The sequence below is a fragment of the Saimiri boliviensis genome, chromosome 6 (genome assembly GCF_048565385.1).
Source record: "Saimiri boliviensis isolate mSaiBol1 chromosome 6, mSaiBol1.pri, whole genome shotgun sequence".
Classification (NCBI taxonomy): Eukaryota; Metazoa; Chordata; class Mammalia; order Primates; family Cebidae; genus Saimiri; species Saimiri boliviensis.
The window spans coordinates 104,041,206-104,058,396 of NC_133454.1; the positions used below are offsets into that span (position 1 = coordinate 104,041,206).

A 17,191-nucleotide genomic window follows, 5' to 3' on the forward strand; every position below is an offset into this window, starting at 1 on the left:
TAGTTCCATGTCTAGAAGTAATAACATCCATTTATTAATTTTAAGTGCTTATAATGTGTAATTATCCTCTTTTTACCGATACGGAAACTTTAAAGAGGCATCTCACCCAAAGTTGTAGAGCTAATGTGTGCTGGAATGGGGTCTCAGAACTTAGTTGTGTGCTTTTTCCACAATCAGTCTCAACAACCACAATAACTAACCCAGCTCGCCCACTTCTGGATCCGTGCCTCAGCTGACATATTATGAGGGAAAGAGGGGAGCCATGAATTAAGCATCTCTTCACCTCTATCTTGGCCCTGCTGACTTGATATCATCCTCATCTCTGTTGCTTCATAGACTGTTAGGGTAAAAGGTGGATAGTTAAAGTACTGGAATCCAAGCCTGCCTTGAGGACAGCTCACAGCTGGGTTGTGGAGAGTTAAAAGTTGGCAAACGTGCAGCTGTTTTATAGAGAAGCCAGATGAGAACATTTCCTGATGGAGATGAATTTGTTCTTCAGGTTTCTCTGTTTAGGGAGGGCCGGATACGAGCTTGTTCTGCTTTGTTCTTAGTGACAACAGCATTCCCTGTCCATGGGCCACATGGTCCTTTACTATACAGCTTCCAGTAAGGCTTACTTGTTTATAAGAATAATCAGTTTATGATACAGCATTTTCATTCAACCTAGATCTCCAGTGTTTATGTATGCCTGGTCATTGCAGAGACAATTAGAAAAGAAATGGAGCTTGGGTTTACCTGTCAAAGTAAGCTACTCATGAGATTCCTAGGCAATATCTCCATGACCAGCAAGTAGCCCATGTTTTGCCTGGGGAGGTTTCTTGAACAGTCACATTTTATAGGATTGTTTTAATCATTTACTCATTCGTTCAATCAAAAATATTTGTTGAGGTTTCAAGAGTGCCAAGCACATTACCAGGTACTGGTGAAACGACAGGGAACAAAATAGTTAAAGACCTTTGCCACTGCAAAATAATTTTAGATAGTGATCAGTGCTATTAAGGCAATATAGCAATTTAGTGTAATAGTACAGGGACAGAGTGGCTGGCTACTGTAGATTTCCTGTCCAGGACAGCATCTGAAAAGGTGATATTGGAGCTGAGACCTGAACGTTCACGAGTCATTCATTCCAAGATGTCAGGGTAAGAGCTTTGAGGCAGACCAGCAAAGCACAAGCTTTAAAGCAGAAACAAGCTCAGCTTTTGGGGGAAACAGAAAGAAAGCTAGTGTGGCCGTAAGGTAGCATAAATCAGGTTGGAGAGGGAGAGAGGGACCAAAACATATAGGAATTTGTGGGTTATTGACTTTATTCTAAGGATTCTAGGAAGCCATTGGAGGATTTTTAAATGGGGCACTGACATAATCTATTGCACATTTTTGAAATATTATTCTGAGTACAGTTTGGATAATAGACAATAGTGCATTAAGAAGAGAAGTAGGAAGACTAGTCAAGAGGTAACTCCAGTAGTTGAGGCAGGAGATGGTGGCAGCAGTGGAGAAGACGAATGGCCACAAATGGGAGAGGTCATGCAGGGCGAGCCAGTAGGACATGCTGTTGGACTGAGTGGGACAGGGAGATGGTGCTGCTAAGATTTTGAGCACATAGAATGCATTCTTATTCATGATAGCTGTTACTGTCTTTATTTTTTAAATGGCGTATACACTAAGAGTACAGGCTTGAGAAGGAATCTTGAGCCCATTGGAATGACAGCATGGTGCCTATAGTGTACATGCAGAAAGTGTTAACTTTTCTCCTTTTTTGTTAATAAATAGCAGTTTTAGAAGCAATAGGGGTTGCAGGTATGGTGATGTATTCAGGAGCCAGAAACTGACTTCCAGTCGATCTCACTGCCACCAACTCACTGTATGACTTTTAACCTCTCTTAGTCTTGGTTTCTTCATACAATGTTATTAAATAACTACAGAATGTTTTGAGCACTTGCTCTGTGACCGGTACGTCCTCAAGCTATATATCTGCCAAGCACTTCATACACATTACTCTCATTTAATCCTTCCAGTGTTCTTCCAGATAGGCACTGTGTCGTCCACTATTTCCAAGTATGAACACTGATCTCAAAATCTCACAGCTAGTAAGTGGCAGAGCTGTGATTCAAACCCAGGTGTTTCTAACTCCTAGGTCCATAGTCATAACCCACTGCCGTATGAAAAGTGGCACTAGGTCTTTTTGGGCTGGTATACTTCCAGCTTCCTACGGCTTCAGGACCTCAATTGAAGATCATCATCTTAGGACCTCCAAAGCTACTGAAAACTATTCTGTCTCTCTGTCTCTCTCTCTCTTCCCCCCTCCCTCTGTCTTTGTGTGTGTTCGTGTGTATCTCTACCTGTGTGTGTGTCTGCCTCTTGCTCTGTCTCACACACACACACGTGTGTGCACACACACAGCCTTCTATAGAGACAGACTAGAGATAAGTGTCAAGCATATTTATTTATTGATCTTTTCTCTTTCTCGCTTTGGTAACTTGTGAGATATAGCAGCTGAGGCAACAGGAAATTTGAAGTCCAGCATTTTATTAAATCTTATGTTTGAGATTTCTATGGAAGGAAACTGCTTGAGAGAGATTTGATTTTCATTATACACATGCCAACAGAAGATGAGGAAACTGGGTCAGGTGGATTCCCTGAAGATATGGGAAGCAGGGGAGGTAAACCCTTTGGTTAATTTCTGCTTCTAACTCTCCATCCCCTGAAATTGCCTGGGCCCTCGTAGCAGGTATAGGAAGGATTCCTTTCAGACCTCATCACAGGAGATCCCCAGTGATAGACAATCCAGCCACACTGGGGGAGGAAAGGGAGGTTGGGGAAGGCCAAAGTAAAGGCAAAGAAAAGGAAAACTTAACTGCCCCAGAGCATTTTTCTCTTGAAGTTCAACAGGAAACTGAGTAACATAGAAGTTATTTTAAAGAGACGGAACAGATAGACACATACATGCATATATATGCACACTATCCCATGCCAGGTCATCTCACTGCAGACACTTTGAATTGCCCCATTATTGGCAAGGGTGTGGGGAAAATGGGCATTCCTGTGCTGATGTGAGTAATGATTGTAAATCAATATAAGATTTCTGGAGGGCAGTATCAAATGCCTCTAAAACCACAAGTCCTGTGTTCTTTGGAGAATATCTGATTTTAGGTTTGGGGAAAAAATAGGCAGCTAAGCCTGGAGGCTCTGTAGTGCTAGAAAGTAGGGGACTGCTCAAACACCAAAAACAAACAGAAAACCCATGTTGATGGGGATATGTCAGTGGAACACAGGAGCCAGCTAACAGAGCCCTCAAAGGCCAAAGCTGAGCAGTTTGAGCAACAAAATGGTAATATTGGATTGTAACCTAAAGAATAAAATAAACATCCATGAGTCCATCCTGATATAAATGATCAAATAAATAAATGAAGGAGAAGAGAGAAATCTCATGTTTGAAAGTGTTTCACATAATTAATGTAGATACTGCACCCTCAAGGAGAGGGAACGTAACTCCTAACTCTTTAAGTATAGGCGGCTCCTAGTGACTTCCTTCCAAAGAATACACTGTGGGAATGGGGAAAAAAAGAGTAGCTATACCATAGAAAAATCTGACAAGCACTACCTCAACCAGGTGGTCAGGGTCACCTTCAGCAGTGCTGTCATATTGATAGATAAACCCTTGACATGATATAATGATAATGGCACTTTACCTCTGTAATTTTCCTTCCAAAAGCCCATAACCGTGGCCTAGTTGTGAGGAATACATCAGACAACTTCTGATTGAGGGACATTCTGCAAAATACTTGATCAGCACCCCTCAAAACTGTCATCACCATCACATACAAGAAGTCTGAGAAACCGTCACAGCCACCAGGAGCCTACAGAGACTTAATTATTAAATGTGGTATTCTGAGTGAAATCTGGAGCAGAAAAAGGACATTAGGGGAAAAACTAAGGAAATCTCAAAATAGGAGCTTTAGTATGAATGTATCAGTATTGGTTCCGTGAACCTCAAGTATCTGAGACAGGTCTTAGTCAATTTAGAAAGTTTATTTTGCCAGGGTTAAGGACACACCCATGACACACCCCCAGGAGGTCCTGATGACATGTGCCCAGGGTGGTTGGGGCACAGCTTGGTTTTGTACATTTTAGGGAGACATGAGACATCAATCAATATATGTAAGATATACATTGGTTTGGTCCAGAAAGGCAGGAGAGGGCTTCCAGGTCATAAGAAGATAAAGGACAAATGGTTAAATTTTTTTGAGTTTCTGATTAGCCTTCCACTGAATCAAAGGAAGCAATTGGATATGCATTTGTCTTAGATGAGCAGAGGGATGTCTTTGAATGTTGTCTGTCCTTTGTGAGGGAGGTATGTAGCTTTTTTATCTTTGTAGCCACCTTATTTAAGAACAGAATGGAGGGAAAGTTTGCTGATCGCCGTTCCCAGCTTGACTTTTCCCTTTGGCTTAGTGATTTTGGGGTCCTGAGATTTATTTTCCTTTCACAGTTTGTTGGCAACGAATGTAACATGCTAATGTAAGGTGTTCATAATAGGAGAGACTAGATATGGGAATCCTGTACTATCTTTGCAATTTTTGGTAAATCTAAAGCTGTTCTAAAAATTAAAGCTTATAAAACAAATGCAAACATGCCTTTGGACCCAGGAGGAAACTCCTGAGAATTTTTCTTTAGAAATCACCAAGGGTGATTCATCCACAATGATGTGTCACCGAGATGTGGGTAATAGTGAAAACATAGAAATAATTTAAAAGCCCAATATTAGATATGATAAATCCATAGAAATCTATCATGAATCATAATCTTATAGAAATATATTTCTTGATGTGACATTCGTGATTGATAGCTGAGTGGGAAAAACAGACTGTGAAGAAGCCTGTCAAGTAGGAGCTGATTTTATAAAAGATGCTTACTTTTATATATGTATAGAAGGCGTATGGGCAAATATACTTCACTGTGTTAATGGTGATTATCCCTAGTGGTAATATAATGGAATTTTTTTCTCTTTTATGGAACCAATACTTGTTTGTTACAGAAAGTAAAAAGCAACAAAAAAGGAAAAGTTACTCTTTGAATTAAAAAAAAAAAAAAAGGCTGTAAATGATGCCATTCCAAATCCAGCAGCAATAAAGGACTCAGTCCTAAACAAGGGAGTTCTGAGAGCAGATGGGACACTGGCAGCCTACAAGCCTGCCTGTTACTTCCATTCAACCACCTCCCTATTGCAGGACACGGCCTGAGCAGGCCTGCTGGCTCTTTTTAATCCTCCATAGAAGTAGGCCATCCCCACACAGGCCCTGCCAAGTGCAAGAAAGGTAGCCAGCTATGAAAACAGTAAATAGGCTACAAGGTACATGGAGATCAAACGTGGCACTGTGGTCAGAGTGTGGGCTTGAGGTCATGCTGGAGACCCAAGCCTCTCTCAGAGTTCCCTTAATAGGTCTGGAGAGACAGAGTCAGCTGTGAGGGCTGAGACAAACTCAGGGCTGTATTTCTTCTTCTTCTATAGTAATCCTCCTTCTATAGTAATCCTCTGGCATTTTTTCATCTTAAAAAAGCACTTGCTTGTATCTTCCATCTCTTGATGGGTAGGTATTAATATCCCATTTTTTCAGGTGAAAACTTTCTGCCTCAGAAAACTTAGAGGGCTGCTACTTATCAGCTGTATAACTAGAGGTCAGCAAACCCTATGCAAGTTCAGTTCATTTCTGAGGGTTCTAGAGTCTGATTACTTAACCTAGGTCTATTATTTACAAGCTGTGTACCTTAAGCACTTCTTGTAGCCTCTCTGGGCCTCATTTTTCTCAGCTGTAGAATGGAGATAATACCAGAAGCTATCACTGAGTTTATCTTTATAGATTTCTTAGCACAGTTTGTGGAACATTAAGTCCTCTGTGAGTAGTGGCCATTACTGAGAGAACGCCCGCAGGATAAAGTAGAAGCAAACTAGAGAGAGAAAAGCCCTTCTTGTGGTTTGAGAAGGAATTGCAGTGAGGCTAGAGCCAAGTCCGACTCTTTTTAAGACACATGATGAAATAAAGAATCATGGGGCTTTTGCTTATGGCAGAGCTTACTCGTGGGTCTGCACTAGGTAATGATCAGACAGTATCAGTCATCAACTCAGTATTTGGGCCCAGCCAGAAAAAGAGGTGAAAAGACTTGGAACATTTAGGCCCTCCTTCAGATTGTGGTGACAGAGGATAGAGAGGGGCACAGGAAACTAAGAGAGACAGCTGTATAAATGAGAGCAAATTAATTAGCTTAGCAAGTCTGTATGTTGGAGGGGAGCTTTATTAGCTTTTGTCTGGTGTGGAGTTTTCCTAAATTTTGCTTAAAATGCAAGGCATCCTAATTTCTCATATAAGGATACTGAGTCCCAGAGTCACACAGCAGAACCAGGACCAAAACTGTAGTATTTTCATGTTTTTTCTCAGTTAACCTAAAATACACTAAGGAAATTTTGCTTTATTAAGTTCAGATCCCTTAAAGCACAGTAACCCCCTATTTTCAGCCCAGGCTCTGGGGGGAGGTGAGTGTGGGACACAGGGGACAAAGAAGGCCACTCTGTTTGGTAGAGAAAGGTCCCTGGATCCAAGCGTTTAGTCCATCTCCCCAGCGGTGCTGATTGCACATTTACTGCCAGTAGGCAACCACTTTCTCAGACATTTAGTGAGGCTTCCCAATTAGCTCCTTGTACAGGGCCTAGGCAGCATAATTTTTGGAGAATATTAGATAGTTTTTAATTTCAGCCGAATCTAGCCTTCCTCCCTTGTCAATACCTCTTAATTTGTCCATCTTCCTGAGTTACATAATCCTTTTACAGCAATAATTAATTAAATACCCAAGAGCTCAGCAGACATGAGTGATGCCAAGTCACATTAAGTTGTACTATATGCTTAGGAAAAGAAACTATTTTTTTCTGCTGCCACATTTATTAACTTTCCCTTTATACTCCTACAGCACTGGGTACAGAAGCTGAAAAGCTGAGCTGCCTGTCTATACAGCCTAACTAAAAAATCGTCAGACAGTGAAACACTGTAAAATGATGATAATAAAATATAATCATTTTATCAGCAGGTATTTAGGATCTGAATGTGGGGCTTAAGGCATGTCTCCGACATTTCAGTTTCCCAGGCACCATATCAGACCATGTGCCCAACTCAGAAGGGATACAGAATTCTGCTGACTGAGATACCTTAGTCTCATTCTGTCACCCCAAGCCCTACCCACAACCAAGAAAGTGTTAAGTTTCACACCACCCTCCTGGTCAGATTTAGAAGTTTCCAGGTCCATTAGCTAAACTTTCTGGTTTGACATCACCTAAAAGAAATAAAAAGTATGTGCTTTTTGCCCATTTTTAAATTAATTCCTGAAATTATATATCAAGTGTAAATAGTTGCTAATGGTGTGATTGCTGACATTATGTAGTTTATATGAGTTTATATATATATTTTTGTCAAAAGTTTGGCACTATGAATTTAGCTTATTAAATTTACAGGCAAGATGTACTATATAATCTAATTGGCAAAGCCAGTTCTGATGGTCAAACTATCCAGCCAAATCAGACTTGCTTTCTGTCGGGATTAAGTCTGATTTCATTTTCTTTCCATTCAAATAAATATTAGTACACACCTCATGACAACTATCTCACTTCTGAATTTGAAGTGTTAGATCGATGGATAGGTAGAGAAAACACACAGCCTTGCCAAGAGTTTCCTGCCTGGGTGAAAAAAGAGATTGTCTCTTACTATTGCTTGCCCTTCTCTCATAGGACTCCTCTAAGGGAGACTTTCTAAAATTGTTAATGTGCTAAGATTCAGAGGGTGAGAGGTAGCATTTCTGCTGAAGTGTGGGAGTAAGGTGATCTGGAAAGTAGGAGTGGCTGAAACAAGAAACTTACAGAGCACAGGCATGTTTCTGAGAAATTAAGTTTTATGAAACGGTGTATGTGGAAGTTAAGGATTTGGACATTTATTTTTCTTAAAATTACTCAGGCCCAAATACTTCCTGGAAAGTAATTACATACCACAAGGGTATCCATACTCCAGTTTTAAGGCCACCATTTTTAGATACAGCAGTATCCTCAAGCTAGATCAGTGACTGAGCTAAGGCTGGTTAACTAAATTAAACTTCACTCAGCATTTCTTCTCACCAGTGTTTGGCAGGCATGACTTTTCTCGAGACCTGCCACCTAGAAGGGTCAGAGTGATACTCAACCTTTCTACTTAGTACCCATATTTCATTAGGTCTGGGGTTGTCATTAAAAAACTCTCCAAGTGAGTAAGGCAGGGTACTGTTGCTCTCCAGATATTTATTTGAAGGGCATTTGGGGATAGGAACACGCTTGTTCTGGAATGTAGTATTTCAGCTGCCAGAACTAGGAACATTGGGGGAAAGGTAGAAAGAGGCAGATTTTTATTCAGGATAAAAAGGAAGGTGGGTTGAAGAAGAGGAGCAACATTTTTTATCATTTGTATTGCAATAAAATATATAAAGCTTCCACAGTAACCCTGGAATACAGCATTTCAATGAGGAAACTGAGATTCAGAGAGGTTGGTGACTTACTTAAGTTCCCACAGTTTATTAGTTCATAACAAGGATTTGAACCTAGTTCAGGCTGGTGACATGAAAGTAATTATGTAATACTGCCTCTCTCATTGGCAAGTACCTGCTGTAGAACGGGCTGTCTGCCCAACACCTTTAGTTTATTATTATTTTTTAATGAAACAGTCATTATTAACCTCTGAGTCCCACTCCAGTTGTAAGTCTCAGTGTGACTGGTAGATGTTTCAGATGAGCACTGTAGGTGGCTGAGGTGGAGGCTGTATTACCTCCCTTGCAGAAAGTGAAGACTTTTATAGACTATTTAAGATAAAATCTCATGAACAGCTAGGCATGATGACTCATACCTGTAATCCCAGCACTCTGGGAGACTGGGGTGGCAGATCACAAGGTGAGGAGTTCAAGGCCAACATGGTGAAACCCCGTCTCTACTAAAAATACAAAAATTAGCTGGGTGTGATGGCATGTGCCTGTATCCCAGTTACTCAGGAGGCTGAGGCAGGAGAATTGCTTGAACCCAGGTGGTGGAGATTACAGTGAGCCAAGATCATACCACTGCACTCCAGCCTGTGCAACAAAGCGAGACTCCATCTGAAAAATAAATAAGTAAATAAATAATCTCGTGAACACAGACTAGCTTATATACAAAGTGAAGCAAGAACATTCAGGAGAGGAAAGGATGCCACACACTAATTATATTGTTGAATCCTTCAGGAGAGACTGCATACAAGCTGAGCAAAGCTCTATGTTACAGATTCAGTTATAACCTCTTTTCTTCTTCATTATTGTGAGAAGAGGGTTATTATAAAAATAAGATGCTTTCTTTGAAGATGCTGCTACAGAAAATAAAAGATTCTCCCTCCCTCCCCCAGCCTGTATCTCACCTACTAGGCTTTAAAGTCCTAGAGGGCAACTCCTGTGTCCATCTTATTCATTATTGCACCTAGCATCATGACTGAAACCTGGTTGACAGTCAGTAAATATTTAGCAAATGAAATAATCAGTAAATGATATGCCAGTATCCTAAGAGCTCATGTTTTAAACTGTGAGATAAGTTTCAGGCCCAAGAACAGGTCTCTTTTAAGTTAATGAGGAGAGATTTTCTTAGTCAGGACTTCAGTCCTTTTCCCCCAAGTCACTCTCCAGATCTTATAATAAAGAAACTGGCAACAGGAAAAGAGTTTATTTATAATTTGATTATTCCCAATTTGGCAGGAGTTGTTGACTTCTTTGAGAAAATGATGAAAAGTATGGCTTCTCTCAAAGGAACACACAGATAAAATTTTGTATACAATTTCATTAGGTTCGTGAATGTTTAAACGTTTAAACTATGTATCTCAAGTTAAGAATGCTAAAAAGTGAACTGCAGCTTAGGGCAGAGTCACCATGCTGCCCTCATATTTGAAATAAAACTGACAAGAGAACAAGGAGAGCTTGCTTTGGATGTAATACCAAGGGGGAGACTATGGCGCCAGTTCCATCTCTGCCTTGATTCTGGTGAGAAGCTTTCATAAAAGACTTTTTGTTCCCTTTGGGACAGATGCCATTAAATACCTCCTTAATGACAGCCCACTGTCCAGCTCTTGCTGGCATGCACCCTTCATCCCATGATTGTATAACCAGCAGGCAAAGGGAGTGGAAGTAGGGTGGAATTCGGAATGGTGAAGATAGATGATTGAGTTGGTTCTTTGGCTTCTAGCATGCATTTACCTTAACCTGCAGAACCTGTTTCTTGAAATGTTTCTGTCTTTAGTGGAAGTTCTAGAAATCTGTTGCCTAATATATTTTCCTTTAAAGTCTTTCCCAAATGGATGCAAAAGAGCATAGGTTTTATATAGACATACTTTTGCCCTTTGGAGTGTGCTCATTCCTGCTTTTTTCAGGCCCTGCCTTCTCCTTGCCCCAATCCCTGTACCAACAGTGTTCTCCCCCAGGACCAAGCCAGAGGTGCTGTAACTCTGAGCAGCCGAGGTACTAGCCATGCCTCTGGGGCTTGACAACCCATTTTTTGGCCTCTGAAACATCCATAACATCTGGTATACCCTGGCCAGGACAGTCATGACTGACCAGTTCCTTCAATTGTGTCCATCCCTCCCTCCCTTTCTTCTTGTTCACATTTCACTTCCTTTTACAAAACGATTATTTATGCAACACTTCTATTTGCCCAGCCCAGTGCTAGTGCTAGATATACATAGTTAATAAATAGTAGTGCTATTCTTGTATGCTCTAGTCAGGGGTAGAGAGAAGAGTAAAGCACAAACAAATAAATTATGTAATGTCATAAGGCCTATGAAAGAAATAAGAGAGTCACCAGCGAGTCCTGCTAAGTAGAGGCCTTCTCTGACGAGGTGGACATGTCCCTATGGCATGAGTTGAAATCTTGGATTTTTTTCCAAGTGCAAAGTGCCATTGAGAGTGCAGATGATAGTAGCTTTTCCTTGTTTTTTCTCTCCTAATAGATGGCTTAAGGCTTAGAGGAAATCATACATCTGATTTTTACCAGCTATTTACTTTTTTAGTTAAGTTTAAAAGAATTAGGACTCTGACCTGCTCCTTTAAATAGCTCCTCACTTAGTGTATACCAGATACTGTGCATTTTATATGTATTCTTTTATTTAATCCTCTAGTAACTCAAGAAAGTGTGTTTTATCATCATTCCCCCTGTGGCCAGATAAAGAAATCAGTTTAAACAAACTAAGTAACTTGCCTTTGGCCATATTGCTCAATCGTGGTATTAAGACTTAAATCCAGGTATGTCTGACATAAAGCCTGTGCCATCAACCAGTAAACTAGGCTGCCTCCCTTCTTGTGATATCTTAACTCACCTGGTTCTCCTTTTTTTTTTTTTTTTTTTTTTTTTTTGCAGTGGTGCCAGTGAAGAAGAGGACACATGAAGGCTTACTACCCCCAGTGGAAAATCATCCCCACCCCGTGTGTGTATGTGACAGCGTGTATGTAACGGCTTCTGATTTCTGTGAAAGCTGCTCAGCAACAAACGTACTTCCACCGGATGTGTCCCCAGATCCACAGCAGGCACATATCTCTCCAAGGGATGACCAGTTTTATGCTTACTGACTGTGTGCTTCTCATCCTCTGTTTGTGGTAGGTCAAGGAAAGGAGCCCGTTTGATCCACCGGGAGCAATTAAGGGTCCTTCAGGTAATCCCTCAGTGGCTGCTTTGAACTTACTCAGGAAAGCCGGCCCCCATAATATTTTACAGCCAAACAGTATGCTTTCTTAGGAAGGATCTGGAGTAATCTTGAAGGAAAGTCAGAGTTTTCTCCCTGGCTATTAACAAAAACCCAATGTAGTTCATATTGAAGCATGAAATAAATGAGGGCAAGGCAGGGCCAAATTGACTCATATAGACAGTCAAGTCCAGTTCATGTTTGTGAAAATGTGCCATGAATTAAGATGGATGACTGGGAAAAGGTGCTGGAGAAAGAGTTCAAGGTTAGGAAGAGATATTTTTGGAATATGAAGTTATCCAGGACTTGAGATTCATAATTCAGTGCTATGGAAGTGAAAAAAAATGATTCAGGAGGTGGAAAGGAAATGACCTTAGGAGGGGGAAAAGGACCAAAGAAATCTGATTAAAAGATGAAATCAGTATTTCCTAATTCAAATTGCTTGAATTTCCAAAATAGTCACTAAAGGATCTAATAGAACCAGAATTATTTGGGTGAATTCTGCAGGTTTTATGGGCTTATCACAACATGAAGGGCTGGAATGTGTATTACCAAATGGGAATTTTCAGTGTAGTTTTTTGCTAGTCCCACCCCCATTTTAGCTTAGTTTTGCTTAAATGCAGTAGGGGGACAATTATTGCCACTCCATGTGTTCTGAATTCGGCTAATCTCCCAGCAGATAGATACATACCCTCCTTTAACTGCAACCAGAACTCTTCTTCCTGTGGCACCCCGCATCCACAGACCTTCAAATCATCTCCCACACCCTGGATCTCGCTCTCCTCTTAGTAATAGAGACACACCTGAAGTTGGACTTCTTGCTTTTCTCTACACCCAGATCACAGTTTCTTACAACCAAGCTTTATACTCCCAAGTAAGCAGGGATATGCTAGGGGAATATAAAACTGCAAACTTAAAAACCTGCATCTTCTTGAAGCATCAGTTTTATTTACCAAATAGTTTGGAGTCAGGAGATGACCTTATTTTTATATAAAAGTTATAGTATAAAATGTTCATACACATAGACCGTTAAGATAAAATAGGAATCTTGAAAGGTACTTCTTACTTGCAAGGGGGCTGTGTGTTCACTCTTCTCTGTCTGTATGGTATTTTGGTGTTCACTTACGAGGAATACAACTGGAACCATATCCAAGCAGACTCGGTGCTGCTAAACCAGGACCTAGACTTCTAGTGCCTCTAAGGCAAAACCAAAGCAGCCTGCACTGGGGGAAATCCCTTTTCCCACCTTCCTGTCTGCCTGTGACCTGTATACCTATTACAAGTATTAGGGCCGGCTGATTTTTGCTTGCAGGATGGTTTTGAAATAGAAACAATACTTGTTTACTGTAGGAGTCCTATTTATTTTTCAGTCCTGTGAATGCCGTGAAATGATTTATTCCTTTGAGGCCAGGAAGCTCCCAGGCATATTTGCTTCTAGGTTAGGATTGTCATAACTCACTAAAGATGTCAGGATACTGGGGCTAAGTGGAGTCTGAAATGACTGTCAAACTTGTGGCCAGGAAATGGCTAAGACAATTTTGATGCTTTACCTATCTCTGCAAAGACGGGAGAATTTGGCATACCATTAATTACAACCTCCAATCATATCCAACAAAACTACCCTAAAAGAAGGACCAGTGGTCACTCTCAAAAGAGTTTAAATATCAGAAGATTAAAAAGATTTTAGGATTTGGAAGTATGTTGTCTTTCCCCAATAATCATTGTTTGATCTCCAAATAGTAGCCTTATATTAGCAATGGACAGATCATTGGCTTTCCATATCTGATCTTAAGTTATTACTTTGAATCAGTATTTGGGAAATTCAAGCCTTTATGCAGTGGATATAAATGGAAATATAAAAATATGTGCCAACCTGTCTCAGTAACTTATCATATCTCTGTAATCCTCAAGGAAAGCACTTTTGCTTTTACTTAGAAAGGGTTTGAGATTTGCTTTATAGACTCCTGCTGTCTTCAGCACCTGATAAAACTTTAACCAGGGAAGCATTAAACACAGCACAGCAGCTTTTGCCCAGGCTCCTAAGTCCCTGCCGGCAGCATTTATCAATGTAAAAACTAGGATGCTTCCTGCAGTGGCACCACCTTCCCCCAGAGCTGGAGTGTGCTGCTTGGCCTTAAGCCCCAGCATGATGAGGCTTCCCTCCTGCCAGGTTAGTGAAAGTTAGAGAGCTTAGAATTGTGTCTTGCCTGGCTGCAGGTTGCAGGATTTGCAGAAACCCCTAAGGAGATGTCACCAAGGGAGGCAGGTAATGAATGTCTCCAGAATCAATCAGATACTCAGCAGTTTCTAGCTACATTTCAAATGCTGAATTTCTGGATGCTGAGGGGACTTTGGTTTGGTATCATTAAACCCAGGACAGTCTCAAGAAGTGCTTGGAGTCTCAGCTTTGACAGCTCCAGAAGGGAAATAACTTATATTAAGGAACAACTATGAGCCAGGCCCTAAATGACACCCTATTTCTCAGATAATAAAACAGATGGAGAGCGTTAGAGTCACTTGCTTCAAGTTACACAGCTAGGAAATACTCAAGCCAGATCTTGGACCCAGCTCTCCCTAATTCTGTGGACAGGCACTTTGTACCATACACCCTGGTCCACCTAAAGACAGAAGGATAAAGAGGCTTCAGGTTTTCCCACTGCACTCTGACCATCCCAATTTACGAATCTTTTTCAAAGTGACATTTCACAGTTGTAGTTAGGGCTCAGAAATGGCATTGTGGTAGCCTTATTTCTTTCCTTTAGCAGATACTTAAGTACACCTTGCTGACTTGAGCCCACCCCCAGGGGCTGAGAGAACCTTTCTTTTTTTGTGCCGTCTTCCATAAAAAGGTGTTTCTTGACCTTCAAGGGTACAGAACTTTGCAGCGTAGTAAAAGTAGAGGGTGTTCTGCTCTCTACTCAACTTTATTTGAAAATATCGGCAGCTTCACTGCTGTAGAAAAAGAAATCTTCACATTTTAGTAAACCTAGCTGCCAGTGTGCTCTGTGAGGATGTAGCAATTCAAAGTCCAGTGAATCTGGACTCTTCTACTGATTCCTGTTTGTGTGTGGTGGGGGTTGGTGGTTGTGGTGTTGGTGTGTGTATCTATATATAAATGACTAAATAACAAGTGTGATATGTGTGTATATGTATATACATACATATATGTCCACACACACCACACACAGAATACTTGAGAACTAAGGAAAACTCAAAGCAGCCCCTTCATTATCTTGCATACTACTTCAGAGGTTTCCGTCAGCCCTAATTACAAGTGCCGCCATATAGTTGGAGCTTAGGTACTTGCTTACAAGAAGAGCAATTCTCTAGCAAAGTTATTAGCTCCTAAAGCACTGAGTCAAAGTGACAGCCCTGAAGGAAACTGCACTCCAGCCCTCCTCCAAGATGTTTAATGACACAGGAAATTTGGATGCCCAGCCATTTTGGGGACCTGAGAGTCTAACTACTTGAGTTAGACCTGAGGGCACAATGCAGAATTCATGATCTTGTAGCAGTGGCAGGGTCTAGGAAGTCCTTTCTCCCGAAGTAGAAAATACTATCTTGCCATTCCTGAAATTCCACACTCATATAATGGCCGTTCAATACATGCTTCTCAATAAGAAAATGAATTGCATGTTTACTGTGTGCTGATAACATCAGATTTTTATGTTTAAAAAAATCTCGTTATGGATTGAGTCCAGCCCAGCCCTAAGAGAAGAAGGAGGCCCATAGGGGAGACTTCAGATCTCATTGTTATTGCCTTTATCCAGCAGTGGTTTTGAAGCCCCCTAACCCTGTCCCATTCCAGAAACCATAAGACTCAGGCAGTTCTTGCTTCTGGAGGCCTGCCTGGTAAGATAGTATCATTTGGACCTGAGAACATACCAGAAACAATAGAACAAGGCCCAGAGCAGAAAAATGAAAATAACTGAAGATACTTGTGGGTACACTGGTGCAAAAAAAAGCCACGGAGCCCATAATGGGCTTGATATGACTTTGAGGGGACAGCAGATTAATACTTAATGAGAGTTAAATCTGACCAGTCTTTCTACAGTGACAGGCCACACTGCATGAATGAGGAGAACCAATGAATTCATTGTCCTCTGCCTATTTTCCTGTGCACAGTCACATTACCTCCTTAGTCATCTTCCCCTTCCACCCTTTACATTAAACAAGGGAACACTGAATCTTTCAAGGGAATTACACATTTGAGTTAATGTTTCAATATATCATTTTCATACTGTAAATTATTTTGTAAGAGAGATTTACTGCTATCCCAGGATGTTCGGACTCGGCGCCCCTGTGCATTTGGAAATCAATAAACTATTACTGGAAATGCCATTTGTTTCTCCGAGTTGTTCACAAAGGACCCTGCAAGGTGTAAATATTCATGATGATCTGCATAGTTCACTGTGGTAATGCTAAAGATGCTGGTGTTTTGGTTACTAGATGTGGGAGTCTAATTTACTTCTGACTTGTCCAGAGTGCCTTAGGAGATCTCTGGGAAGTGGCAAAAGAACAGACTGAAGATCATTATTATTTAGTGATATGTTTTCTCCTCAAAATGATCGAGACCGAGATTAAATTTTATGAGCAACTTAGATTGTAACCTAAAAAATACTTGGTGCTGAATTATGTTTTCAAATAACATTAAAGATTTAGAATTTGGATGAACTACAAGGAAAGTCAAATTGTAATTTTTGACATATTTTCTAGAAAAAAAATATGTCATTATAGAGCAAATTACAGTTAGGCCAGCAAAATCTTTGTTTTGTGAAACTTTAGAAGGACATATTTGCATGTAATTGATGAAGAAATAGAATTGAGTTGTAAATGAAGCAATTCCAGTCAGGTTTGTCGTCCATTGAAATCAGAAGTCATATACTCAGAGGCCTTCAGGAGCCAAATGTGAAGACGCAAGATGGTAGATATCGTGTGAATTAGAAAATACCAAGCCCTGCCTAAATGCATTAAAATTTAATGTTTAAAAATCCGAAAACCCACCAGCAAGTATGTCTGGAGGGGTAGTTTGTAGACTCTCCTCTAAATTTTCTTTTAACAAATATATCTTCATCAGACCCTTTAGATAACAAATAGATCACCCATCAGACCATATGAGAACCTTGAGGAAATTGTCCATGTAGGGATATAAGTCTCTCAAGGTCACCCAACAAGCCAGGCTGGTAAAGCCCAGAACAGCAGACTCTCTGTCTCCAGGAGCAATCATTAGGCCCTACTTCCCCTTCCTCAGCTGTGGAAGACACTACTGCCTGGTCGGGTGACACTGCCTGCCACTGTAGCACTTAAGAGTCTTCAGTGTTTTAACAAACCACAATGTGTTTGGAGGTTTTCTTCCCTGCTTCCTGGTGCCAGTATCTCAATACCACATCCACTGTCCCAGCCCTTTCTTGTTTTATCTTTCCCTCTGAAAGCTGCAACTC

The 17,191-nt window shown here is 40.7% G+C and overlaps 1 protein-coding gene across 1 annotated transcript in view; it reads left to right on the plus strand.

Annotated features, from left to right (window-relative positions):
• Window positions 1-16,091, plus strand: part of TRIM44 (tripartite motif containing 44) — a 130,934-nt gene extending 114,843 nt beyond the window's left edge. Inside the window, exon 5 of the mRNA XM_003919993.3 lies at window positions 11,429-16,091. Coding sequence (XP_003920042.1) covers window positions 11,429-11,456 — 28 coding nt within the window. The 3' untranslated portion in view covers window positions 11,457-16,091. The remainder of the gene's footprint in view (window positions 1-11,428) is intronic.
• The last annotated feature ends 1,100 nt before the right edge of the window (window positions 16,092-17,191 follow it).